The sequence below is a fragment of the Jaculus jaculus genome, chromosome X, assembly GCF_020740685.1.
Source record: "Jaculus jaculus isolate mJacJac1 chromosome X, mJacJac1.mat.Y.cur, whole genome shotgun sequence".
Classification (NCBI taxonomy): Eukaryota; Metazoa; Chordata; class Mammalia; order Rodentia; family Dipodidae; genus Jaculus; species Jaculus jaculus.
In genome coordinates this window covers 148885587-148911452 of record NC_059125.1, presented here as the reverse complement: position 1 = coordinate 148911452, position 25866 = coordinate 148885587, and the positions used below count along the sequence as shown (strand labels likewise).

Below are 25866 nucleotides of genomic sequence, written 5' to 3'. Positions count from 1 at the left end.
TTATTTGCAAGCAGAGAGTGACAGAGACAGAGAGAAGAGAGAGAGAACGGCATGCCATGGCTTCCAGCCACTGCAAACAAACTCCAGACGTGTGCGTCCCCTTGTGCATCTGGCTAACGTGGGTCCTGGGGAATCGAACCAAGGTCCTTTGGCTTCACAGGCAAATGCCTTAACCACTTAGCCATCTCTCCAGCCCTAGAACCATTCATCTTACTATGATGAAGCACACCACCAGGTCCAATTTCCCCTCGCATGTGGTTGAGGAAGCAACCCTGGCCTTGAGCCTTAGCTATGAAGCAGTCTTGTAATCACTTCAGACCAAAACCATTCCCCTCCATATAGGAGCCAGCAAGGCTTACCAGCAAGCGTCACCAGTGAGCAGTCTCCCCGTCCAAGTTTCCTATAGTTGCCAAGACAATGAGCCACTGTCTGAGTGGCTTCAGACAACAGAAACCTGTTTCTGAGCCAGGCTTGGTGGCTCACAGTTATAACTGCAGCATTCAGGAGATTGAGGAAGAAGGATTGGTACCAGTTTGACGCCAGCCAGGGCTACAGTGTAAGACCTTGTCTCAGAAATAAGTAAATAAAACTGAGCATGGTGGTGCACGCCTTTAATCCCAGTACTTGGGAGGCAGAGGTAGGAGGATGTCTGTGAGTTCAAGGTCACCCTGAGACTACTGAGTGAACTCCAGGTCAGCCTGGGCTAGAGTGAAACTCTACCTCAAAAAAAAAAAAAAAATCATGAAACAACAAAAAAAGTAAGTAAAGCTAGGTGCGGTGGCTCATGCTTATAAACCCAGCACGTAGCAGGCTGTGGTGGTAGGATCCCTCTGAGTTTGAGGCCACCCTGGACTACATAGTGAGTTCCAGGTCAGTCTGGGCCAGAGACTGTACCACAAAAATGACAATGAATGGAGGAGGAGGATAAACAAACATAGGGGCTCTTTCCCAACTTCGGAGGCCCTAAATGTGAAGTACAGATGTCCCCTATAGGGAACTTAAGGGACCCCAGCTTCTAGGGGTTCCAGATGGTCCTTGGCTTGTGGGCCCGTCACTTCAATGGCTGTCCTCATCCTAAGGCCAGAATGAGCTCACCTTTAAGTCCTTAATGACATTAGCAGACAGAGTCACATTCACAGGTCCCAGGGGCTAGGACACAGATACCTCTTTCGCATCACTTCCCAACTGGGTGGTTTTATCTACCTCCCAGCCCCTATCTGCCCCACGCTTCGCCCTTCCCCAGTTTGGCATTCAAATCCTAGTCCTTCAATTCCTTCTGACACCCAGGAAGCCTTTCTTCTCCACAGTCATCCTCCCTTCTCCTGCTCAGCCCTCCTCAGTGTGCAGCCTTGGCTGTTTCCTTTCCTTCTAGCTCCTTCTGTCAGTTCTTCTAGCTCCTTCTGTCAGGGGCCAGAGGCTGCTCTTCCCAGGGAGCCTTCCTGCTAGTCAGCCCGCAAGCCGCTTTTGCGTGCAGCCGCAGCGCCCCCTGCCGACCGTTCCTGAGCCCGACCTCGCCAGTTTCCTGTAGATAGTCCATTCCAGGGAGCAGCAAGGGTCCCCAGGATGTTCATGGAGTGGCTAACCTCAGGAGAAGCAGGGGTGGCAGCTCCCATCCCACTGTTATACTGAGCTGCTGCCCCAAGTCAGCTTTGGCCATTAGTGCAAGGAGATCTAGGAAGGAAGATGGGGAAGGTGCTAGAAGGCATGCTCCTTGCCGCTGTGGCTTCTAGCCAGTGCTATTACTAAAGGGCTCCCTGCTTCGGGGACCCGCAGTGCCAAGGGTCAGTGAGTGTCCCAGAAAGCCCGAGGGCTTGTTGGCTGGAGCCGAGTTCCTCCTGCAGGGTTCTAAGCTTCGTGTCTTGCCTTCAGATGCAGCAGAAGGTCAAGGTAACTACGGGCTTTCACTTCCATGCGCTCCTCGTGCTTTGGACTTGGCCACCTCATTGACCATCCATCCCCACCCCCCTTTCCTAGGCACCCTTGCACTGTCCTCACTCTCCCTGGCACTCATCAACTTGGCTGAAATCATCCCAAGCTTTTCCTGATAGTGTGTGAGGACGCCACCTGATGGCCACCTGATGGCCCAAGATGGCTGGGCTAGAGGCGCGCTAGGAGAAAGGAACATTCAGATAGCCTCTGGTGATCATCCCTGAGGAGCATCCGGAGGAATAAGGCCATCAGATGCTCACCAGCTAGATAGTGAGTGGGACCTTCAGGGGCACTGGAGCCATCGTTCGTGTGGCTTTGCATGGTGGCCAGCCACCCTGCCACAGAGTAATAGGCATGGGCCTAATTTGGCTTCCACCTTGAAGCCAGCAGCCATAAAGGCAGGCAGAAGCCTATAGCCTGCGATGGCGACTTGTGATTGGATCGGCTAGAATCGCGCGCATTTTCCCCAGAGGCCCTGGATTAGCCAGAGAGAAGACAGAGGGAAGCAGCACAATGGTCCTCAGTGCTAGCCTTTTGGCTGATGTGAAGAGGATGCTTTGTTGAGTCTCCACATTGCTCTTGGGAACAGACCAGAGCAGCTGTCAGTGGGCCGGGGCCCTCCAAGCTTGGGTGGATGTGGCGGTTACTGCTGCTCGGAAGATCCTGTTGTCTTCTCCGTGCGGGTGCAGCTCGGAAGTCCCTATGCTGGCATGTCCACAGTAGTCCCCTCCTTGTCTTGCATCCATCAGTCACTTCCATAGCTCTTGGCTCCCTCTCCACCTCCCTGGACCCTGGATGTGGCCCCATGGGCAGTGCTCCCTGTGCTGGCTGAAGCTGCTGTCTTGGCATGGTGGCCATTGACCTTCGGGGATGGGGTGTCAGGCCTATGATGCCTGGTGTTATTTGCAAAGATAGTGACAAGAACTGGGCAGTGCAGCCCAAGACAGCCATCATCAGATGGTGATGATGTCAGGTGACCCGGGGGGGGGCAGGGTCACTGTTAAAGATGTCAGGTGATCCAGGGGTGGGGCCGCAGGGTCACTGTTAAAGATGTCAGGTGATCCAGGGGTGGGGGGCAGGGTCACTGTTAAAGATGTCAGGTGATCCAGGGGTGGCGGCCAGGGTCACTGTTAAAGATGTCAGGTGATCCAGGGGTGGGGGGCAGGGTCACTGTTAAAGATGTGCAGGTGATCCAGGGGTGGGGGGCAGGGTCACTGTTAAAGATGTCAGGTGATCCAGGGGTGGCGGCCAGGGTCACTGTTAAAGATGTCAGGTGATCCAGGGGTGGCGGCCAGGGTCACTGTTAAAGATGTCAGGTGATCCAGGGGTGGGGGGCAGGGTCACTGTTAAAGATGTGCAGGTGATCCAGGGGTGGGGGGCAGGGTCACTGTTAAAGATGTCAGGTGATGGGGGGTTGGGGTGCAGGGTCACTGTTAAAGATATCAGGTGATCTGGGGGCAGGTCACTGTCAAAGGTGTGCATGTGGCCCAGGGGCTTTGCTTTCTTGTGCGTCACTCACCTGCTCGTGACTCTTTGCAGAAGGTCTAAATGCAGACTATGTGAAGGGGGAGAACCTGGAAGCCGTTGTGTGTGAGGAGCCCCAAGGTGAGGACTTCCTGGTCACCTGTGCCCTCCTGAAGGTCCCAGCTAGCCTGTGAAATGTCCAGGCTGCAGGGGCCTAGGTATGCCTACACCGTGCCCCTGGCCACATACCCTCCAACTTTCTTGAGACTGGGATCACTGGGATGATAGCCAGGGCATCTCGTGCCACAGTGATGATTCTAGGGCACTGCTGCTTATTCTGCCTTGGTCTTGATTCATTTTCTTGGGTGCCCCAGGCACCTCCGCTCCCTGCGGGCAGAAATGCCTGGGCACTAGACATGCTTGCCCGGAGCTGTGGGAAAGCCTTGTACTTAGATGTACAGCCTTTGAGTTGGAAAGTGGCCAAAGACAAGAGGACAGTTGGTTAAAAGCCAGATGTTCTCTGGACTCATAGAGCACTTTGGAGGTTCAGGAGCTGGCAGCAATTGGGGGCCACTATCTTGAGTGGCCAATCACTTGAAAGAGACATGCCCTGGGAACCCAGAATACTGATGAGGAGACAAGGCTTTATGAGGCAGGGGCCAAGTCAGCTCCCCACCAGCCAGGCTATAGTGGCACAGACCTGCCGGGCAGCTGGTGGGATGGAGCCGGGGAGTCTGGCCTTACCTGCTGTGTAACAAGGAATGGGGTCCCCATGCCATTGCTTACACCAGTTACCTGGTAGTGCTGCATCACATAGACTGAAACAGCCCCGGACCCAGATGCTGAATCATGGATTCTATGTAGTATTCTCGGTCACAATTTTCTTAAACCCTTTTAGGCAGCGCTGAGTAAGCACTTATAGGCTAAGTACTTCGAGAAATGCTTTAGTTATCCATTTTCCAGATCGAAGGAGGCTGAGCTCTTCACAGAGCCTGGCTTCCTCCTTTTATTAAAAAAAAAAAAAATCATGTATTTGCAAGGAGATAGAAAGAGAGGGAGGGAGAAAGCGCGCTCCAGGGCCTCCAGCTGCTACAAACGAACTCCAGATGCATGCACTACTTTGTGCATCTGGCTTTACGAGGGTATTGGGAAACAGAACCTGGGTCATTGGGTTTCGCAGGCCAGCGCCTTAACTGCTGAGCCATCTCTCCTTTTTTCCCCTTCACCTACCCAGAACTCGGCATGCAGGGCCCCATTGCGGTCCTAACTGGGGCAAGAAGCAAGCCCCAAAGGGAGGGTGCCTGGGATGTGCTGAGCTACCCAGCCTCTACCGGCACACGGGGAACTGAGTTTCTGTCGTAGTAGGGGCTTGCTCGCGTCTTTGCGCCTGCGCAGGGCCGAGGTGGACTTCTAACAGCCCTTTTCTTTCCCTAGTGAAGTACTCCACGCAGCAAGCGCAGTCTGCAGAGCCTCCGCCTCCGGAGCCGCCCCGGATCTGAGGCCCTGCCCAGTGGCAGGTGTCCACCAAGGGTGCCGCAGCTTGTGACCCAGCTCCTGATTTCATCTGCCCACTTCCTCAGCTGCTTACCACGCCACTGGCTTCTCATTGTTCTGAGTTTTCTTAACAAGCTTCAGGTGTTTGTGAGTGTGGTTTCTGTGCCCTGTCCTGCAGGGTAGGGTGTCTGCCCTCCCCTGGGTAGAGATTTGGTGCTGAGACTCAATACCTAACTCTGACAGATCACCAGCAACGAAAGCTGCTGGATCACTGATTCCACAAAGCCTGCCTGCTCCAGCCTTGGAATGGCGGAGGTGGGGCCGAGGGTGGGCGGGCGGTTGGATTCTGCTGGGGATGGTGCCAACTATCACCTAGGCAATGGACTAACCCCACAGTACTGTGAGCCCCCACCTACATGCAGGAGGGGCTCACTGTAGCAGGGGTCTGTAGACAGCCCCTGGCAGTGGCCTGTGAGAGCTGTAAGTAGGGGCCCATCTAGCATGTGGTTCACTCGGAGCCATTGCGAGCAACACATCAAGCAGCACCAACGCATGCAGGCACAGGCGTGCCACATGCGCCCACACACAGTCAGGCGGTTATTTGGTCTTTCTTTCCAACCCCAGGTTTGGCATTGCTGAGTTGCCAGAGGTTTTTGCTTATTTAAGTGCAAATGTGCATCTCATGCTAGTCTTCCCTTGAGTTTAGTCAGGAGAAATCAAGCTGTTACTCAGAGGCCTAGCTAGCTCCCATCCTCTTCCACAGGGGCCTGGGAGTGGTCTCAAGCTGACCTGGCAACAGGTGTTCGGTGTCCCTTCTACACTGAAAATGAGTTTTATGCTAGATGGGGGGGGGGGGCGTTTACCCCCACACTGTACATGACTTTTTTCCCCCCTTTTGGGTAGCAAGAGCTACAGATACTGAGAATGCGCATCAGAAGCATGCTTATTGATTAGAAATGTGCGGGGGAGGGGGAGGGGAGGGGACGTTGGCTTGGTCGCCTGGAATGTCGCGCTGCCTTTGTAGCTCTGTAGCTGCCCTCCCTGTGTGCTTTGATGAAGAGGTGACCATGCTTCCCCATGGAAACTGTTAAATCCGGGAAACCAAGTGCGGCTCGGCCTCAGCAAGCTGCGCCTTCAGAAGCTGAGCTGGAGTCTCTACCCCTGTGGACTGATGCTCTACTTTGCCAAAAGTGCTTCTTGAAGCACGCTGTCACTGCGCAGGCAAGATCCCAGTTAGAGCACTTGCAGGCTTCTTCGGACCACAAGATAGCCCCGGTATGCCTCAGGCCGGGTATTGGCTCCTTCACCTCCAGAAACCACTGAGGTCTGAACAGACCCCACAGGCCGCCTGCCTGGAGCGTTTGCTGGTACCACCTACTGTACTTGCGGTGGGAGCTGGGGAGGGGCCCATGCCCAGGGCGCGCCTGGGAGCTCTGGGCCACTCCTCACCCTGCTTCTGAAACAGGGACTGGAGCTTTGGGGAGGAAGGGTGGCCTCGGGAAGCCCACCTCATTCCTCAGCAAGTTAATTAGCTAAGCAGCAAGGTAGGCAATTGCTTGCCAGATGTTTCTGTTGCCAGGACCTCCTAGCTTGCTGGTTGGATTGATGCCCATTCTGTTAAGATTTGTGCCTTCCTGATAACCAAGACAGGATGGCACCAGTGCTGAGCTAGAGGTGGCTCAAGGGAGGAGTTTTGCCTCTCAGGCCCATTGCTAGGTAGGCGAGGGGGGCACTTTCTTGTTCAAGGTGAGGTCTGATGGCTAAGCCCTTGCAACCCTACAGCCACGATGTAAAATACACACTATGTGAAATACTTTTCTCGGTAGCACCGGCTTCAGAGAGGAGCCCACTCTGCTCTCCCTTAGCTACCTCGGTGCCTTCTGCATCAAGCCCTTCTGCATAAAACCTCATCTCTCGGCCCGCAGGCGCTAGCTCCGCTCCCGATGGCTGGACAGGCCTGGGCGGGCCATCGGCCTCCTGTTCACACAGTCTCATCCCAGGGGCCGGGCTCCTCCTTCCCGCTGGCATTTGACACTTGCTGGGGCACTGTAGCCTGCAGAAGTCTTGGGGCTGTTCTTAGAACTCTGTCCCCCTGAAGGTTTGAAGTGGCCAGCTTGGGTCAGTCCCAGGGGATAGAAGGAAGAAAGCACATGAACTAGAAAAGCCAGTTGCAAAGATAGGCTCTCTACCGGTGCCTTCGGTGGGGAGAGCGTCTAAAAAGCTCAGTATTCACAGTGCCACCTGTGAGTACAAATGGGCTGAACTTGGCTTCAGGAAAGGTAGCTACATGAAAGCAAGAGACTTGGTGTGTTGTGTCGGGGGGAGGAGGATCCCCTCGGTATGGGACAGGCCCATTGCCTCGGCCACTTAGGTTGAGGTTAGTACCAGTTCTGAGAAAGTGCTAGAGACTGCCAGAATCCCTGTACATCGTCTCGTGCTTGTGTCCAAATGTGAATTGTAAACAGTCCAGTGTTTGCATTAAACAAAATGGAACCTGACAGACCTGTGTGTTGAGACGGTGCTCGGTGCTTCCTCTGTCAAGTGGGTGTGCTTGGCTTTTCCAGCATGTACTTCGCTCCTCCCCAGCCCGACGTGTGCCTCGGGCAGGCTTGAGATCTTGCTCCTGGGTTGAGTGTGGGGGGGAGGCTCCAGTCGAGTCTGTCTTGTCACACAGCAGCAGCTCCTCTGACCCTCAGGGGCACTGCTCTGTCCTCCCGAAAGCAAGCCAGTCATCAGTGTGCCTTCTCGCTGGGTATGGCTGGCCCAGGCAGGCAGAGAAAGCTGAAGGAGACAGGGAGCCTTCCTTGGGACCGGGTCTCAGCAGTTACCGTTGACGCTCACGGCTTGACCTGCCAATCGCCAGATCTGTAGTGTGAAGACAGCTCGACTTTGTCTTCAGCATTTCCTCAGGGTAACGGACAAGGGGCAGTTCAGATTTACAAGTCAGAGAGCCTCCATGTTGCAGCCCAAACATGCAAGACTCATGACAAACTACATCGACGATTTAGTAAGTTAATTAAGTCACATAAGCCACTTTACATGTTAGCTATGGTTGGCACATGGTACTCATTCAATTCATGTTAGTTTATCATTACTAATTTTCCTCAAGAGAAAAACTACTAAGATGATTAAAAAAGAGACAACAAAAAGAGCAGGGAGTAAACATATTATAATTTTAATTCCAGATTGAAATACAGTGCATCAGGTGATGCAAATACAGTATTGTACCAGTTTTTCTTAAAAACATGAACCGTAAAAGTTTTACATTCTAGTACTTAAATAAAACTAACGCACCAACAAAGAATTGCTTAGATAAGAAAACTATATATCAAGTGGGTTTAGAAACAGCTCTGTGCTGGAACATCCAAAGGGAAGTACTCTTGTGCTTCTGTAAAACTGAATGGGAATTTCCAGGAGGGGGATCGCCTTACCCTAGCAGCCACGGGCACCAGGCTAGCTGAGTGCACCAAGCAGCCCTCCTCACGGCTTCTCTAGCTGGGTCAAGAGCGCCATGCAGTCCACACTACTTTGACTAGTCCTAGTGGACCTGGGGGCTTAACGAGTATTTCTGAGGGGAAAATAGGCAATGCATTCATTCTTTAAGGACGTATATGAATGAATTTGCTATTTTCTGTTTTGGTATTGTTTTTGAGACAGGGGCCCGCTCTGTAGCCCAGGTTGGCCACAATCTTCCTGCATCAGATTTCGGAATGCTGGAATGATGTACCTGCACCTCAATGCATGGCTGTTTATTCATTCATAAATAAGCTTTTGGATGGATTTGAATCAAATTTCAGAAACTAGTATTAATTAAACTATGATTTAGAAACTGATCCCCTAGATGATAAAAATGTACAATTGAACTCAGGTTATCGAACTCCCTTGAACAAATATCTCTGCTATCTTATGATTTTCTGTAAGAATTAGAAGGCTCCAAGTTGAGAAACAGAACACTTATTCTCTAAGTATTAGACGATAGAAAACCTTTAAGAATATATTTTCAAAACTGAGGTGGATATATATGCATATGCATGACTTCCAGTGATTTGACATGGCCCAGGAGAGGATGCAATGTGCCGGTGTGGGGCTGACCCTGTGAGCTCCTATGGCATCTCTGAATCTGACTCAGAAAAGGCTTGCCTCTGCTGCAGGTTGGGGCCTGGGGGCATGCAGAGATGGGCCTGGGGTAGGTGCTGGCACCACACCGAGGAGCTGATGGTAATTCATTCCTGCTACAGCTGATGGGGTTACAGAGCTCAGAGTTGTTAAAGGAAGGTGCAAACCCATGCAGAGAAGCTTGAGCAGCCAAGGCTGGCTCAGGAAGCAGAGCCAAGGGTGGCACGTGCTTTCTTCTAGACTGAAGCCACAGCACATTGGTCACTGTAAAACATGGACAGGCAGCCAGGCAAATAAACTGAGGTAAAGGGACTATGATAAAATGAGAACAGCTTCGTTCAGGCACCTGAAAGCAGGTAAAAGCAGACTTGCTCTGATACAAGGTAAGATGTTCCAGAGCAAACTACAAGCACTGCTCCTTCGAGGAGCTGTCTCAGAGGGAGGCCAGCACCTGTACAGAGCTGCCTGAGTCCTCAGTTTACCTCCAACAGGGCCAGAGGATTAGGCATGCATAGTTTGCTATGTCCTAATGGAACCTGCTGTTACCCTGTCAATGGCCCATGCCACCTTCAGAAGGCAATTACCACAGTTAGAAGACAGTAAGAGATTGCCACTAAGATAGCCATATCTGAATCTTGTTTCAAATGTACCACAGTAAAGTTAGCATGGAACCTGTTGGAAAGAATGTCTCCCATACAGTTCATCAGGTACCTCCTCAGGTGAATATTCTAAACATAAAAAAGGACATAGGAAAATAAAGGCATGTTTCTCTTTTTAAAAAATACCTTATATGTACACAACAGTAACTGGTACGGGGTACTCCTTGTATGAAGATAACTGTAGACCAGGTGACAATGGCCTGTTGGCAGCCCAAACAACTCGCTTAGAAAGTTTTCAAGTCGTGGCAAGGAGCCAAGAGAAGCCATGTGTCTGACGATGTGGGCTTGGTGAATGGTGTGTGCTTACTGAAGGACCACTGTGGAAGGAAGGTGTGTGTTTCACACTCACTCGCTTCTCCCCAGCTACAGCGGACAGGCGGCTCCCTGGTGAGACAGCGGACACAGGCTGTTTTTCAAAAAAAAGCACTTGCCAATCGTGGTATCATCTCACCATACAAATGGTCCCTGGGGCCTAATCCTAAGAGATAAGATCATAGGCTACAGCCATAAAAGCAGTGGCCAAGTCCCTGAGCTGCTGAGAGACAGTGGAGCAGCAGGCTGGCCCAAGACGCTGGCCTGGCCCATCACACTGAGGTGTGCACAGCAGGGGTTGAGTGAGCCGGCGAGGGGCCCTTCTCAGAGGAGGACAGAACGGCCCGTGCGGCCACCTCCCGCTGCAGGTCCTCTACCCGCTTCTGGAGCTCAGCCCTGACAGCCAGCAGCTCCTTGAAGTTCTGGTGAATTGGCATCTAGGAGTGAGCAGAGAGACAGGCTGTCAGCATGCTGTGGTTGGAACACCGTGTGTTCTTAATGCATTTTAACATCCGTGCCCTTAACGTCATGCTTCTTTCACCAGACAGACGTATCCTGGACCACCGGCCAATATTTCAACACCTGTACGGTGGCCACCCAGGCTGCCCTTCAGCTCTCAAAGAAAAGCTGGGCATGGAAGGGCACCAGGTCCCTCACCCTCTGCTCTCCTTGCCCGACGTCCTGTTCTAGCAGAAAACATAGAAGCTCATGTGAATCATGAGTCAACCAAGGTTGCCAAGTGTAGACTCCGAGCAGGGAAGCTTTCAGACGATGGTATATAAAAAAAAACCCAATGGCTGCTTCCTTGCTGTCAGGCTACATAGGGTTCATATGGAGCACCTAACCTTAGGATCCCTGTGCCTGTGCATTTATAAATAGCTCTGCTGACTGAAACTTTATTTTTTTATATTTCAGTTTTTTGAGGTAGGGTTTCACTGTAGCTCAGGCTGATCTGGAATTCACTATGCAATCTTCAGGGTGTCCTCGAATCCATGGCGATCCTCCTACCTCTGCCTCCCGAGTGCTGGGATTAAAGGCGTGCGCCACCATGCCCGAGTGAAAACACTTCTTTTAAGATTGCACTTTCTACAGCTTAGAGCTGTGCGTTTTCCTCAACCAGCGCAGGAGCTGGCTGAAATCCCTAGAGTAAGCAATGCCATAGGGTGGGTTCCCCTGTTGAGACCAGCCCATTGCTTCATCCTGATTCTATTTTAAACCCATTGATGGGCACAAAAAAGAGAAGGTTCTGCCATCTAATGTTCAGAACACACAGCTCTCCACGCTAACAAGAAGTAGGAAGAGATCCAAGATCCTGTTTTTCCCTCATGGGTATTGCAGACTTAGGGCGAGGCAAAGCAGGGAGGCGGCAGCATGGGGCAAGTCTGGGGAGCCTCCACCCTCTCCCTTGCCTTACGCACACGGCGGCTAGGTAGCTGGGTCTTAAGCCTCGGGGAGACCAGGTGACTCACCACCTAACACCCTCCAGTGGACACCATCCTGGGCTTGACAGTACCACCTTGATCTTGGCTTCCAAGCCCAAGCCTGCTTCTCTGGCCCAGTTCTTAGTCCTGCTTCTATTTCCCTCGAAGACTTGGAAGTGCACTAGCTTGGGGCCATGTGATCAGGCCTCCAAAGATCTTGGGCAGACTAAGGACGGAGGGAAGACAGCCAGGTGCCTCCACCATAACAGGGTGTTTGGTAATTAGGACCAAAGAGACAAAGAACAAACTTTCCATCCTGGCAGGCCTGGGAAGAAGAGCAGAGCAGTATCTCACTGCAAAGGCTGATTCCAGAGGACACGTGGCGGTGGGTAAAAGCCCCGCTCTTCTTCAGGGTCTAGATGGTCTGTGGGAAATGTGATTCCAGTCCCAGGAGGAAATGATTTCCAATTAAGCCTCCATTAGGAATCCACACGTGACCTTAAGTTCTGACCTTGCAGTGCCCAAGACCCTCTGCTGCTCAACTGAACTATTATGACCTTGTGTCTTCATGCTCCTGCTTGTGTATTTTCTCACACGCCAGCATTACTTGCAGTTACGCAAAGGCATTTCCCAAGGAACAGAAAACCCTGAGCCTTAAGTACAGGGTTGTGTTAGAGAAAACGCCCAGGGAAAAGAGGATGAGCACTGCCAGTCCTCACAGAGGTCCTCAGATGCTGGCATGAAGCTCCTCAGTGGCCAGTCTTGCTACCTCTTATCTCAGAAAGAGACCCAGTGACTACGGTCCCTGTACTTCGTCTTTGTGGCCCTACCTGGCTCACTGCTCACTGCCACCATCTGTCTGTACCCCACCTTCCTGCCCACTTTAATGCTGCCACCCATCATACCTTCACACAGTTTATAAGACTTGGAGCCAAATGTAGTCATCTACCCCTTTTCCAGTAGAAGGCAGACATGTAAGATTTTGAACTCATAACCCAACAAAGGCATTGGGGTAATGTAAGAGGGACTTTCTAGAACATAAGTGCTGAAGATGGAACCCTGATGGTGATGCTTCAGTTTGTAAATATTGACCATACACACATTTTTATAATACCACCTTCACTTGGAAAGAAAAACATACTCTTACGAAAAGAAAAAAAAAGAAAAGAGATACCTGTGGTCTCATCCGTGGATTCCATCGTACATAATAATTTACCCATAATTCCAAATGACTCATACTAGCAACAGGATATAACACATGGTTTTCATAGTTCACAAAGAAGGGATTTGAAAATTCATCTAGTTGGCTATTGATATATGACCATAAAGATACAGTCCTTGTATGTAAATCCTGAAAAACAAAAAATTACATGAAAATAAACTCTCCTTCATAGCCTCAAGCACGAAGATTTCATCAAGAGGACTTGAACATTCCCAAAGCCACACCCCCATCCTCTGTCAGCATCCAGCTTCATGCTGGGATGACATGGGGAAAGGTACTGGCTGCTGTCCTAAAAAAAAATGCAGGTGCAGGTGTCCCATGAGCTACATTCCCACAGTAACTACAGACCCATAATCCCCACCAAATGATGTCACAGTGATTCTCTTACCTCAGCCTCCCGAGTGGTGGGGTTAAAGGCGTGCATCACCACATAACTTCATTCTTTTGTATTGGCTATCTACTTGTCCCAGCATAGTTTGTTGGAGAGACTTGTTTCTTCTGTTGATTTGTTTTGTCACCCTTACTGAAAATCAGCTGGCTCTAAACATGAGCTAATCTCCGTGCTCTTTCCTGTTCCATTGGTCTGCATGTCTGTCTAGGTTCTAGCGCCACTAGAATTGATATTGTAGCATTACAATAAGGTTTGAAAATGAGAAGTTTTGAAGGAGAAACAGAAACCAGATAGCTTTTTTATAGGCAGTTCGCCAAGGACAAAGGCCCAAGAAGAACAAGGAGGTGGCACCTTGCCTGCCCTGGCAGGACTAGAACCTACATCTGATCCAGTCTTGTTCAAGATGGCTGCAAGCAGCACTCCATAGCAGCCACTTCCTGCTTCTTCCTCTGCTTAGTATAGGCCTAGGTGTGCTGGCCCTCCTGGGTCAGCCCCTTGAGCTCACCAACCAATCAGGTCTCTCTCTCCCTTCACACCTGAGCCTAATGGCAAAGCTCATCCTACTTGGATGTTTGACACATACACATGGGCGTGGCAGGTGTGTGTAACTCTCTCTTGGCTATTCATTCTGCTGGTGCCTGAATCTCCTGGTCCTTGCTTTGGCAAGCTCTTCCCCTTCTTGGCCTGGCTTGGAAAGCGGGATTTCTTCTTGTCCGGGCACTTTCCTGTCTTGTTTTGGGTGTTTTTTCACCTTGTTACATGTATGATCTCTCTTTAAGCTCTGCCCTTTACTAACCTCTCTTAATTCTTTCTGACCCCTTATGAAAAGTTGAAGGGCTTTTTCTCATGCTTTGCTTGCCACGTGTGTGTGCATGTGTTTATCTGACTCTTTTGGCCTGGGCTCTTATGTTTTGCTGTGTGTGTGTACACACACATACACACTTTCCTGGAGATTTCTCTTATGTGAGGGATATTCTGTCCATTCTCCCCTCTCCAGCTGAGCAAGTAGAAAAACTGCCTTTTGGCTTGTGTCTTTCAGCTAGCCTTCCCCTGGATCCTAATTCTCCCTAAAATAAACCTCATAATTTACTCTTCTCCAGGTTCTTTTTTTAAAATACTTTATTAACTCAAATAAGGAAAAATCCTGCTTAAGTGTGAGTCACATGTTCATGAGTTGCTAGATCCCTGGAAGGGTGTCTTGGGCAGTTGCCCCCACCCCTTACCATGGCCATTTACAAATGGAAGCCAGACCAGAAGTCAAATCCTCCCTTCCATTCAGGCCACCTCCTAGTGGCACTTACAAGGAAAGGACAAGAGCGATAGTGGAGTAAATACACTTACCTCTCTGGCTCGCTCTTGTTCACAGTTGCACAAAAAGGTCCCAAAGAGACAGCTATAAAGGTGGTCCAAAATTGTAATCAAGAATAATTCATTAAATTCGAAGGCTGAAGGAAACTTAATTGGAGAGGAAAAAGAAGATTTAGTCTTAAAGTCTAATTTCTAAAACAAATTACTACAACCTACATATTAAATGCAGCTTAAGTGCAATTCAAGTGAGATTAAAGGGGAGATAGAGTTAAGTTCAAGCTAACAGATCTGGTTAAGAAACAACTGGAAGCAACAAAAGTTCTTGTGCTCCTCAACACTGAAAAGTATTTTTTTTTAAATTTTACTTATCTAATTTATTTATTTTATTTGAGACAGAGAGAGGGAGAGTAAGAATGGACATGCCAGGGCTTCCAGCCACTGCAAACAAACTCCAGACGCATGCACCACCTTGTGCGTCTGGCTTACATGGGACCTGGAAAATCAAACCTGAGTCCTTAGACTTCGCAGGCCTTAACCCCTAAGCCATCTCTCCAGCCTGACAAGGTTTTAGGTAGCTTCCAGTTCTTACATGGTAGAACAAAGCCCAGATTTATCCTTCTGTCAGAAACAACTAGAAGGCTGGTTAAAATACATGAAACAAATCTTTAGCTACTGGTGATGGGTAAGATGTTATTGTGTCACTTTTCCTCCTGGAGCCGCACTGCAAGCAACAGATTGGGGAGGGGACTTCCAGATTCACCACATACCAAAACTGAATCAAGAAGAAACTAAATGGCTCTGTACCTATTAGAGAAACTACTCATACTTAGGGATTTTCTCACAAACACAAACCATAAACCTATGTATCTAAATCCTTACCAATGTGTAAGCAAACTTAATCTGGCAGTATGTGAAAAGAATACTATTACATGACAAAGTTAGTTTATCTCAGGAACGCAGGGCAAGTTCAACACTAAAAAAAAAAAAATCAATGTTACCAAAAAGTCAATTGCTATGATTCATTCTACTAACAGAATACACTGAATCTTCACTGAAGATTATTAGCACTACCAGCAGATTCTAGCCAGTAACGGCCATTTAATAGTCATGAGACATGTGGAAATGATCAGAATCCCAGAAACAGGTATGTATGCGGTTGTTCTATGCTGTTTCAGGTTTTCTTCCTTGATCTGGATGTAACAATCATTTAGCTTTGTCATTTGCCAACAAAGCACCAATCTAAGCAGCAACAAATGGAGGATGCCGTGAGTAGCAGGACTTCTAACTAGCCTGTGATTGCTGTTACCTGTCACTTGGGCATGCTCCTCTGAGAACACCTCTCTTCCTACCAGTGGCCAGCTGTAGCTAAGTGGCTCCTTTTAATCCCCTGTGACATGGAACATGGTAACAACGAGACCACAATAAGCATGTTGTTACTGAGTCTAGAAGTGAGGGCCTGAGCACTAGGTGACAGCTACTTGAGCCACTCTGCACCCTTCCCTTGTTTCTGTCTGAAGATAGCTCTGTGTTCTCTAGACCTGTGTCAGCATAGTGATCTGTCAAGCAATAGCTTTACATCCCCTGACTCAGACTCGGGTCATTCAAGTTCCAGTAGGGCTGGTGTAGCACTGTGCTCTCAAAATTAGATATACCCCAGAATCTTCTGGAGAACTTGGGATCCCCAGAGTTACTGAGTCCTGCCCCCACATTATCAGCAGGTTTGTGGTGGGCCCAAAAGCTGGCATGTCTATTGAGTTCCTAGGGGACACTGCTGGGGATCAGAGGCAGAGTGGTGGTTCTCAACATTCTCCTCCAATACACACACCCCTCACTAACAGCAGCTCACAATAAGCAAGTAAGACAAAGACCTCACAGCTTTCCACAAGAAGAGACAAATGTCCTCTGAAAAAGTCCAAGGTGACTTGAGAAAGCTACCAGAAGGACCAAACATGAGCATCAAGGCTGTTGCAGGGATCCCGGCAGGTAGCGGCAGTTTCCCACAGGACCACAGGAGGGAGAGCACTGGCCCCAGTTGTCAGTCCTTGGCTTAGCCTTTGGCCCAGCCAGGCTGGACAGACACACCAGCAAAGCTACTCTCTGGTCTCCCTTCCCTCTCCCTCTGGTGTCAAGCCCATTTTCCTAGCACCATCTTCTATCCCAAGGCTAAGACCCCAAACTCAGGCCTCAGTGTTGGAGAGTAGGGAAAAGAGTGGGCTTTCGGGCTTGTTGGGAGATGAAGCCTGAGGGCCTGACTAACTCAGACATACTTCCTTGCTTACCAGTGCTTTGTGCAGTGCCGTTAGAAAGCCAAGCAACAGCAATGACAAAAGGCTATCCAGCTTACTCTCTGCCACTCACTGGCAGACACACATTTCCTTTAGTGACATCAGGGTGTGAAGTGCTTTGGCCTGGGGCAGAGTGTGGCAATTCTTCGATCCCCTAGTTTGGACCCATTTACAAGAAGTTCTAGCATCTTAGATGAAGTGTTTAGCAAGAGATCAACAAAAGGGAGCAAGAGGGGCAGAACTGACTACAGAGCAGGGCTTTGTTTAGCTGTTTTGAAATTGGCTATCTCTAATTTTCTGGTTAAATTTTTAAGTAAATTAGAATCCAATTGTATTGAATAATACAAGGGTCATATTTTAAACACACATACACATTCTGAATGAAGCAGCAATGGACGTTTAATCATTAACTAACAGATATTTGAATCAAACACTATATAAGTCAGGAAATACACATGAAGTCTCTCACCTGTCTTGTCATCTGCCAAACACAATCAATAAACTGAAGAAATATAGGCGATCGATCAGCGTCTGCATGGTTGTCATCACCATGGCCCACTCGCTGAATAAAAAACAAAAGGTTATGTATCTTTGTGTATGCTGCAGTCCTCCTCAAAGTCATTTAAACTACCTGATGGTGAAAGGCACATCTCCTTATACCTAACAGAACTTCTGTACTTCGCAGGCATGGAAGCATGTTCATCAGAAGGGCGCATCTGACCAGAGTATAGTAACGTGTCTGCAGGAAAATGTCATGATGAGACCATGACTTTGTATTTGAATTTCAAAATTTATTTAAATGACTGTATAATCTTTAAAGATTGCTCATTTGATTTAAGACTTCCGTTTCTTTTAAGAAATCATGTCTCAGTTTACTATACTTTTACGTGATGACTGTTTTACAAATTCTCTTTAATACAATTCACAGCAAAAACAAAATAAATAACTGCCTAGCAAGCTTTTCAGTTCAAGAAATGGGCTCAGGGGCCCACTGCAGCGAGTGCACAATACTGACGAAGCAGTTTACAAAACACATTAGGAAGGCCATTTTCTCCACAAGTGTTGCATTGTGGAGAAATTAACATTTTTCAGAAATGTGAGGAAGTCTGAGGATCAACAAAAGAATAAGAACCTACAGGGTTTAGCCATTTTTACAAGAGCCAGAGAATCCAAGATCTTACTCTTTGAATGGTAATGGGATGGAGTCCTTGCTCAAGCAAGTCCAGGATTACACTTCATACTTTTTGATAGTTTACATGAATGCACACATACTGAAATATTCTCCATTGCATAGTCAGGATTGCCAAAGACACTGAAAATGCCTTGACACCTACACAGTCAACATTTCCAGACAAATTTCAGATAAGCAAAATGAAGAGAAAGATCATTGAGGACAGAAATCTATCAAGAGAGAGACAGCATGTTCAAAAAAGATACAATCTATGAAATTGCCACCTGGAATAATAAAGACATGACTAAGTCAATGTTAACACCTCAGAGTAACAGTGTATTACCTTCTGTGATAGTTCATATTGATTGTCAACTTGACAGGATTTAGAATCATCCTAAACTAAATATTTGGTGCTATCTGTGAGAGTGTTTTTAGATGAGGTTCACTGAGGTAGGAGGACCCATTCTAACTCTATGGTCTGCTGTCCTGGGCTAAGTCAAACATAGATAGCCAGTTGAGCACCAGCAATCATCTCTCTTTGCTCCCTGAATATGGATGCAGTATAACTGGCCACCTCACACCTCCTCTGTCCAGCTCTCCCTGCCATGATGTAGTATGCCCTCAAACTGTGAGCCAAAGTACACCCTTTTTCTAAGTTGCTTCTGTTAAGTATTTTGCCACAGCAATGAGTAAAGTAACTAATATACCTTCTTTTCATTCTTAATTACAATAAAAAACCACCTAATATAAATGTTATTTTAGGGCTGGAGAGATGGCTAAGTGGTTAAGGCACTTGCCTGCGAAACCTAAGGACCCAGGTTCCATTCCCCAGTGTATGCACATAAGCCAGATGCACAAGGTGGCACATGTGTCTGGAGTTTGTTTGCAGTGGCTGGGGGCCCTAGAGGCCCATTGTCTCTATATATCTGCCTCCCCCTTTTCGCTCTCAAATAAATGCATTTTTTTAAAAGTTATCATTTGGAGGCTGGAGAGATGGCTCAGTGGTTAAAGGCACTTGCTTGCAAAGCCTGATGGCCCAGCTTTGATTCTCCAGAACACATAAAGTAGCACACATATCTGGAATTCATTTGCAGTGGCAGGAGACTCTGGCAAGCCCTTTCTCTTTCTTTCTCTCTCTCTCTCTCTGCTTGTAAATAAGTAAATATTTTATTAAAGTTATTGTTTTAAGCATTTTTAATGTACAGTCCCATGACATTAAGGATATTAACACTGGGGACTGGAGAGATGGCTTAGCAGGTAAGGCAAAAGATCCTGGTTCGATTCTCCAGGACCCACATAAGCCAGATGCACAAGGGGTTGCATGCATCTAGAGTTCGTTTGCAGTGGCCGAGGGCCCTGGCATGCCTGTTCTCTCTTTCTCTCTCTCTCAAATAAATAAATTTTAGAAATACGTTAACACTGGGCCGGGGGAAAGGCTCAGTTGGTACAATACTTGAGGACATGCGCTCAGACTCTAGAAGTGCCAGGTGCAACAGTGCACACCTATAATCAATCCAAGCACTCAGGCGGCAGGGAGAGGCAAACTTCCCCGGGCAAGATGGCTAGCTAGACCGGCTTAGTTGATGAGCTCTGGGTTGAGAGCATCTGCACCAATAAGTAAAGTGCTAAGTGAGTGAGGAAGAAACTCCACACCAAGCACTGGCCTCTACATGCACCCATACATGTGGCATACGAACCACACACACATTTGTTCATCCACACAAAAATAGTGTTTTTTTTTTAACATTACCACAATCCATGTACAGAACTTTTTCATCTCAAACAGAAACTCCCCCCCGCACTAAACAGTGAGTGCCCCTCCTCCTCCTCTCAGTCCCTGAAAACCATTGACAAACTATGACTGACTAAATGTAACTTGGTGTAAGTGGAAAACCATTTACCATTTTGTGACTGGCTTTTTCCATTTGACATAATGACTTTAGGATTCATCTATGTTGCACCATTTGTTAGAATTGCCCTCCTTTTAAAGACTGATTAGTATTACATTGTAGGAATAAGACATTTCATTCATTCATTCATCTGCTGACAGGGACTTGAATCGTTTCTACCTTTGAGCTATTGTGAATGCCACTTTAAACACTGAAGTCTGCGTGCCTGTTATCACATCTTTTGGATATTTACCCCTAAACAGAATTACTACATTTAATTCTATCTTTAGTTTTCCGAGAACTGCAATATTATTTTGACAGCAACTGAAGACTCTACCTTATTTCTGTACTTCCCTTATAAACAATGACTGGTAGAACTTTCTCTGGTTTTTAAGGTACTTGGGGAACAGACTTCCACTTATAATCCACAACATAAGATTCATTCTTTCAGCAAATGTCTGCTGACCACCTCTGGTATGTATAAGGTGTCCTGCCTGGCCCTCATTATTTCAGGGAATTTCAGGGAATCTAGCAGAAGCCCTGGCTTTGAGGCACAGTACTTATACTTGACTGGCTAAGGGAGAAAGACTTGTCAACAACAAGGGCAATAAAGTGTTACAAAGGCTTCTGAATATGCAATGGACACTAAAGAAGGTGTGAACTAGCCTAGGATGGGGTTGAGGAGGCCTCGTTCAAGGGGAGGGAGTCAAACAAGGATTAATCATAGGGGGTCCCGTTTACATCAACTTTGAATGACAGGGAGATGCCTGCTCCTTAGTATCCAGGAATGTATCACAATCATTGGGAATGTGGTGGATGGCACCTGAGAAGGCATAAATGGCTTGGCATGACTGAGGCTCAAGGGATGAGGTGAGGGGATGAAGGTGAGAAATGAGCCAGGAGAGGTTGGATAGGGACAGATGTACCAGGGGCTTTGAATGTCACACTAAGAAGATGCCCATGATCCTGTTGGCCACAGGAAAGCACTGAAGTGTTCACACCAGACCCCATGTTCCATCAGGCTGTAAGAGGATGATAGATAGGAAGGGACAGGACACAGAGAGACTGCTTAGGAGACAACTTCAGAAAGATAGAAACTGAATTAAGAGGGCAGGAGTGGCAATGGAAAGGCAAGGGCAGACTTGAATATGTGCATTTGAACTTGTGGGACTTGCTGAGATGACTAAGAGATTAAGAACAATTCAAAGACTGAGCCCTGGAGGACCCCACCATTAGGATTTTGGACAGATAAGGGAAGACCCAAAGTGCATCAAAGGGTCATAAAGAGCCGAGTAATCCCAAAATTCAGGAAGCATAGCATCAAATGATGAGGCCAAATAAGAGAAGGGCTCGGCGAAGTGACAGTCACAGAGTATGAAAGTCCCAGTTGGGAGGGAGAAGCCCAGTTGAAGTGGGATTAAGACAGCTGAGAGTGAGGGGTAGTGATGAATACAGACAACAGTTATGAAGAGTGTTCTTGTAAAGGAAAGCAGATAACTGGAGTAAGAGCTGGATGAGGGCATGGGGTCAAAAGGGTTGTTTGTAGACAGTGTATTTCTCTACTATTGGGAATGAAGGAAGGACAGCTGGAAAATTCCATGATAAAGTCCATGAGATAGGTGATGAAAGCCAGTGGCTAGGGCAGGAATTGGCCTGAAGGGCTTCGAGGGTTCACCCACAGAAGCTGGAGTTATGGTAGACAACAGAGATCCAGCAGGTGGTGGTTGAGGCTCCCCTCTAACAAGCTGTGTGACCTGAAACCTGGTTCCCTTTCGCCAGTGGTGGCACTGTCTATCCAGATCAAAGTAATCGTGCTGGACACAGCACAGTGCTCAGTGAATTAAGGCCACTTCTCTTTCTATGTAGCCAACATTAACAAAGGTGATATTTGACATCATATTGCCTGAGCTCCTCCTGGTCAGTCCTGGTGCTGGCTGTAGTTGGCATGCACCTAACACTCTCCCTCTGGTAAAAGCCCCTTCAAGCCCTCTTGTCTCCCGGACATAGATCCTTGGGGGGTGGGGTAGAAGAAAGTGGCCTCTGAGTCTTCTTTAAAGAAAGCTAGTTGTGGGCTGGAGAGATGGCTTAGCAGTTAAGCGCCTGCCTGTGAAGCCTAAGGACCCCAGTTCCAGGCTTGATTCTCCAAGACCCACGTTAGCCAGATGCACAAGGGGGTGCATGCATCTGGAGTTCGTTTGCAGTGGCTGGAGGCCCTGGCGTGCCCATTCTCTCTCTCTCTCTCTCTCTCTGCCTCTTTCTCTCTGTTACTCTCAAATAAATAAGTAAAAATGAACATTTTTTTTTAAAAAAAGAAAGCTAGTTATGAACATTTAGAAAGGCTCTCCATTGTTCTCCCCACTTAGCTCAGCTCTTGCTGAGGAGTAAGAGGTAGAAGTACTTCAGATGGTGTTTTTAAAAGCTGAGGTAGAAAGATCACTCGCAGTGAGTTTGAGATCACCCTGGGGTTACAGAAAGAGTTTCAGGTCTGCCTGGGCTAGAGTGAGACCTTGTCTCAAAAACGAACAAACAAAATAAGCCACAAGAGCTAAACCTGACCTGGCACTTGGCAGGGGCCAGACAAAGCCATAAGCACTTGGCATCCAAATACCTCTCTGCCACATCTCACTTCACGGAGGAGTAAATCAAGGCAATAAAGGGAAGAACAATGTCTAACAATCTGACAAGTGCTGCCAGAGCAGGCAGCTCAAAGGCTGGAGACCAGTCCTCTCCCTCTCAGGGGGCTCCTGCCCAGCTCTCTTCCCTGAGAGTGCAGTCATAGCAGGTCCACTGGGCATACACACTGCTCAGTCTCCCTTCCATAGTGAGTCTCACTGGGACTTTAGGAGTGTTCTGATTCAGTATGATGATGAATCCCTGACAACTCAATAGGATGCCCAGACTAGAATAGCTACCAACTGCACTAACACAAATGGCTGCTCAAGAATGTCCCACCAAGTGACCTAGCAACTTCACTCGGGGTGTGTGTGTGTTCCTCAAACTAAAAGCAAGTTGATGACTGCTGTCTGTGAAGACAACAGGGACATGTACACAGAAGAAAAACTGTATGTGAAGAGGGAGCAAAAGGATGGACGTGTACAAACTAAGGAGAGAAACCTCAGGAGAAACCAACTCTGCTGGCAACTCAACTTTGGACTTCCAGACTTCATAACAGTTAAAATACACATTTATGTGGTTCATGTAACCTACTCTGTGGTGTTTTGTTATGGGGGAAAAATACAAACAGTGGGAAAAAAACAAAAGGTCCATCTACAGGTGAATGTGAACAAAATGTGACATGCATATACAAGCAAATACTACTGAGTCATAAAAAGAACAAAAAATTGATACATGTTACTATATACAGAAACTTTAAGAGCATTTGTTTAGTAAAAGAAACCAGTCACAGGAAGATCAGTAATGTATGATTCTACTCACTGTGATCTCTATAACAGAAAAGCTCAGAGACAGTTGGCATTAGTGGTTGTTAGGGGATGAAGGGAAAGGAAAATGGGAGTGATTAATGTACATAGGACTTCCATTTGAGGTGATGAAGTCAGGGTGAACAATGGCTATCCAACATTGTAAATACTATAGCACACTGAGTTGAGTACTTTCAAATGATTAATTTTATGTTATATTAATTTGACGTCATTTAAAAAAGCATCACTAGATTTCAAAAGAAATACTACTTGAAACATACAATGTTGAATATTTTATTATGGCAATTCAGTTCTGATAGAAAACCTGAAAACACATATATGCATACACACATATGTATGCATGCGACACATGCATGTAAGAAAGCAAAACGTTATGTATAAACCATTTTAACATACCAGTGCAAACCTATGTCCAAAGCTTATCCACTCCTTTTCTATGAGAGCTTCAAATCCTTTAATGGTCCGGTAGTAACTGTCCAACATCAGCATTGCCAGAGATGTGAGCTGGGCTGTTCGGTCCCAACCATCACTGCAGTGAACCACCACAGATGTTTTCCCAGATTCTATCTTATCAGCAATCCTTACTGCCCCGGCAAGAAGCATCTTCAGAAAAGAAGGCGCAATCACACAATGCTACATTGAATTTCAACTGTTGCATAAAACAATTTTAGGGAGAATTTGGAAGTGCTGGTCAACACACCACACAAGAATGTCTATTACACACAAGGCCCCTGGATCCATTCCCAGTATGAACATATATATAAAAAATTAAAATAACATAAAAGGAGAGGAAGAGAGAACAATGGAATGCCATGCAGCCAACTGAGAATCACTAGGAAATATTAGTTTCCTGTTAAACACACACACACAGAGACTTACATTATGAAAAACAATAGCAGTAAACAGGCTCCTTTATTAAAGGGTCACAGAGTTTTTTTAAAAACCTAGCTTTCCAGTTATAGAGGTGCACACCTATAATCCCAACACTTGGGAGGCAGAGGAAGGAGGATCACTGCAAGTTCCAGGCCAACCTAGACTACACAGAGAAGCCCTGAATCAAAACAAATACTATTGTAAAAATTGCAGTACTTGGGATGTAGAGGCAGAAGGGTCAGAAGGTCCAGGTCAGCGAGGCTCGATTCCCCACTACTCACATAAAGCCAGATGCACAAAGTGGCACATTTGTCTGGAGTTCATTTGCAGTGGCACAAGGCCCAGGTGTGCCCATTCTCTCTATCACCTTCTCTCTCTCTCCCTCTCTCTCAAAAAGGTAAATAAATAATAAATATTTTTAAAATAAAATAAAAAATAGAAACATCATCCCTTTCACTGTTACCAAAGCCTTCCATAGACCATAGCCCAAGTGTTGCAAGGAGGAAAATACAGAAGCTTTCATACATAACAAAGATATGTTCCTCTCCTGGGTTGATACAGAAACATTTATGGCACAGATGGGAGAGGTCTTAACTGGAAGTCAGACAACAGACTGGAGTTTACCTTTATGTATTCCAGCCAATGTGTCCCATCTACATTGGAGAGCCACCGTGACTCATCGATGGAAGGGTACACGATCTCTTTCAATTTACGCAGTGACTCTCTCATCACATGAATATTGTGGATCTCCAAGAATACGAGTTCTGCATTTGGGTAATTACTTTCACTTTCATATCCTCCACCCTTTGCCTGTAAAAAAAGAAAAAGAAAACACAAAATATATAGTATTTTTTCTGGAATTAACTTTTTAAAATGTATTATTTATTTTCAAGTACACAGAGAGAGAGAGAGAATACGAATACGGGTACACCAGGACTGCCTCTTGTCACTGGAAACCAACTCCAGACACATGCAACATTTTTGTGCATCTGGCTTTATGTGGATACTGGGGAATCAAGCCTGGGCCATTTGGTTTTGGAAGCAAGCACCTTCAGTCACTGAGCCATTGCTCCAACCCCTGGAATCAACTTTTCTATTGTTTTTACCAGGACCAGACATAGACATGAAGATAACCCTCCTATATCCTTATATGATTTTATAGGAGCTGCTAGAACAAGCTATCACATGCTGGGTAGCATACAACAGAACTGTCTCAGCTCACTGCAGTGTACTGCCATTAGTGCATCGAGGTTCTCAAGGCTGGAGGCTGAAATACAGGTGTTACTGGGCCAGGCTTCCTTAGAAGCCTCTAGGTGAGATGTATTAGTTACTTTTCTCATTATTGTGACAAAATTCCTGGCAAAAGCAACTTATGGGAGGAATGGTTTACAGCTCAGTTTGAGGGAACAAGCCATCATGGCAGAGAAGCCATCATGGCAGAGAAGCCATCATGGCAGAGAAGGCGTGGCAGGCAGCAGGAGTCTGAGGTGAAGGGTCACAATGGGTTCATGGTCAGGAAGCAGAGGGAGAGGAATGCTGGTGCTCAGCTTGCTTTCTCTTTTGTCTCTTTTTATTCAGCCAGAAATCCCAGGCCATGGGACGATGCTGTCAACATTCAGGATGGGCCTTGCTTCCCTCCTATTAAACCCCTCTGGTAAAATTACAGGATTGTCGACAGGTGATTTTAAATCTCATGACATTGATGAAACCAACCATCCAAGTAGGCTTCTTCTTGAACCCACCCCCTAGATGCTGGAACCCTAGGCATTTCTAGATTCATAGACTCATGACTTGAAAATCCACAACTCCCATCAATACTCTCCTCTGTCTGTGTCTTCTCTCCTCTTCTGCCATTACACAGAATTAAGGTCCAGCCTAATCCAATAGGACTT

The 25866-nt window shown here is 47.2% G+C and overlaps 2 protein-coding genes across 11 annotated transcripts in view; one reads left to right on the top strand and one right to left on the bottom strand.

Annotated features, from left to right (window-relative positions):
• Cd99l2 (CD99 molecule like 2) overlaps positions 1 to 7385 on the top strand; it is a 120187-nt gene extending 112802 nt beyond the window's left edge. The window contains exons 10-12 of one of the 4 annotated variants that reach the window (XM_045140347.1): positions 1870 to 1887; positions 3469 to 3534; positions 4828 to 7385. In XM_045140347.1, the coding sequence (XP_044996282.1) occupies positions 1870 to 1887; positions 3469 to 3534; positions 4828 to 4892 (149 nt within the window). In that variant the 3' untranslated portion in view covers positions 4893 to 7385. Of the gene's footprint in view, positions 1 to 1869; positions 1888 to 3468; positions 3612 to 4827 lie in introns of all 4 variants that reach the window. The other 3 variants (XM_045140348.1, XM_045140349.1, XM_045140350.1) reach the window with 3 other exon arrangements.
• A 661-nt stretch (positions 7386 to 8046) lies between these two features.
• Mtmr1 (myotubularin related protein 1) overlaps positions 8047 to 25866 on the bottom strand; it is a 72788-nt gene continuing 54968 nt past the window's right edge. For all 7 annotated transcript variants that reach the window (XM_045140421.1, XM_045140422.1, XM_012951311.2 and 4 more), the window contains 6 exons: positions 24599 to 24784; positions 23498 to 23704; positions 17071 to 17163; positions 14350 to 14463; positions 12570 to 12746; positions 8047 to 10411 (listed from right to left, as the gene is read on the bottom strand). In XM_045140421.1, the coding sequence (XP_044996356.1) occupies positions 10247 to 10411; positions 12570 to 12746; positions 14350 to 14463; positions 17071 to 17163; positions 23498 to 23704; positions 24599 to 24784 (942 nt within the window). In that variant the 3' untranslated portion in view covers positions 8047 to 10246. The remainder of the gene's footprint in view (positions 10412 to 12569; positions 12747 to 14349; positions 14464 to 17070; positions 17164 to 23497; positions 23705 to 24598; positions 24785 to 25866) is intronic.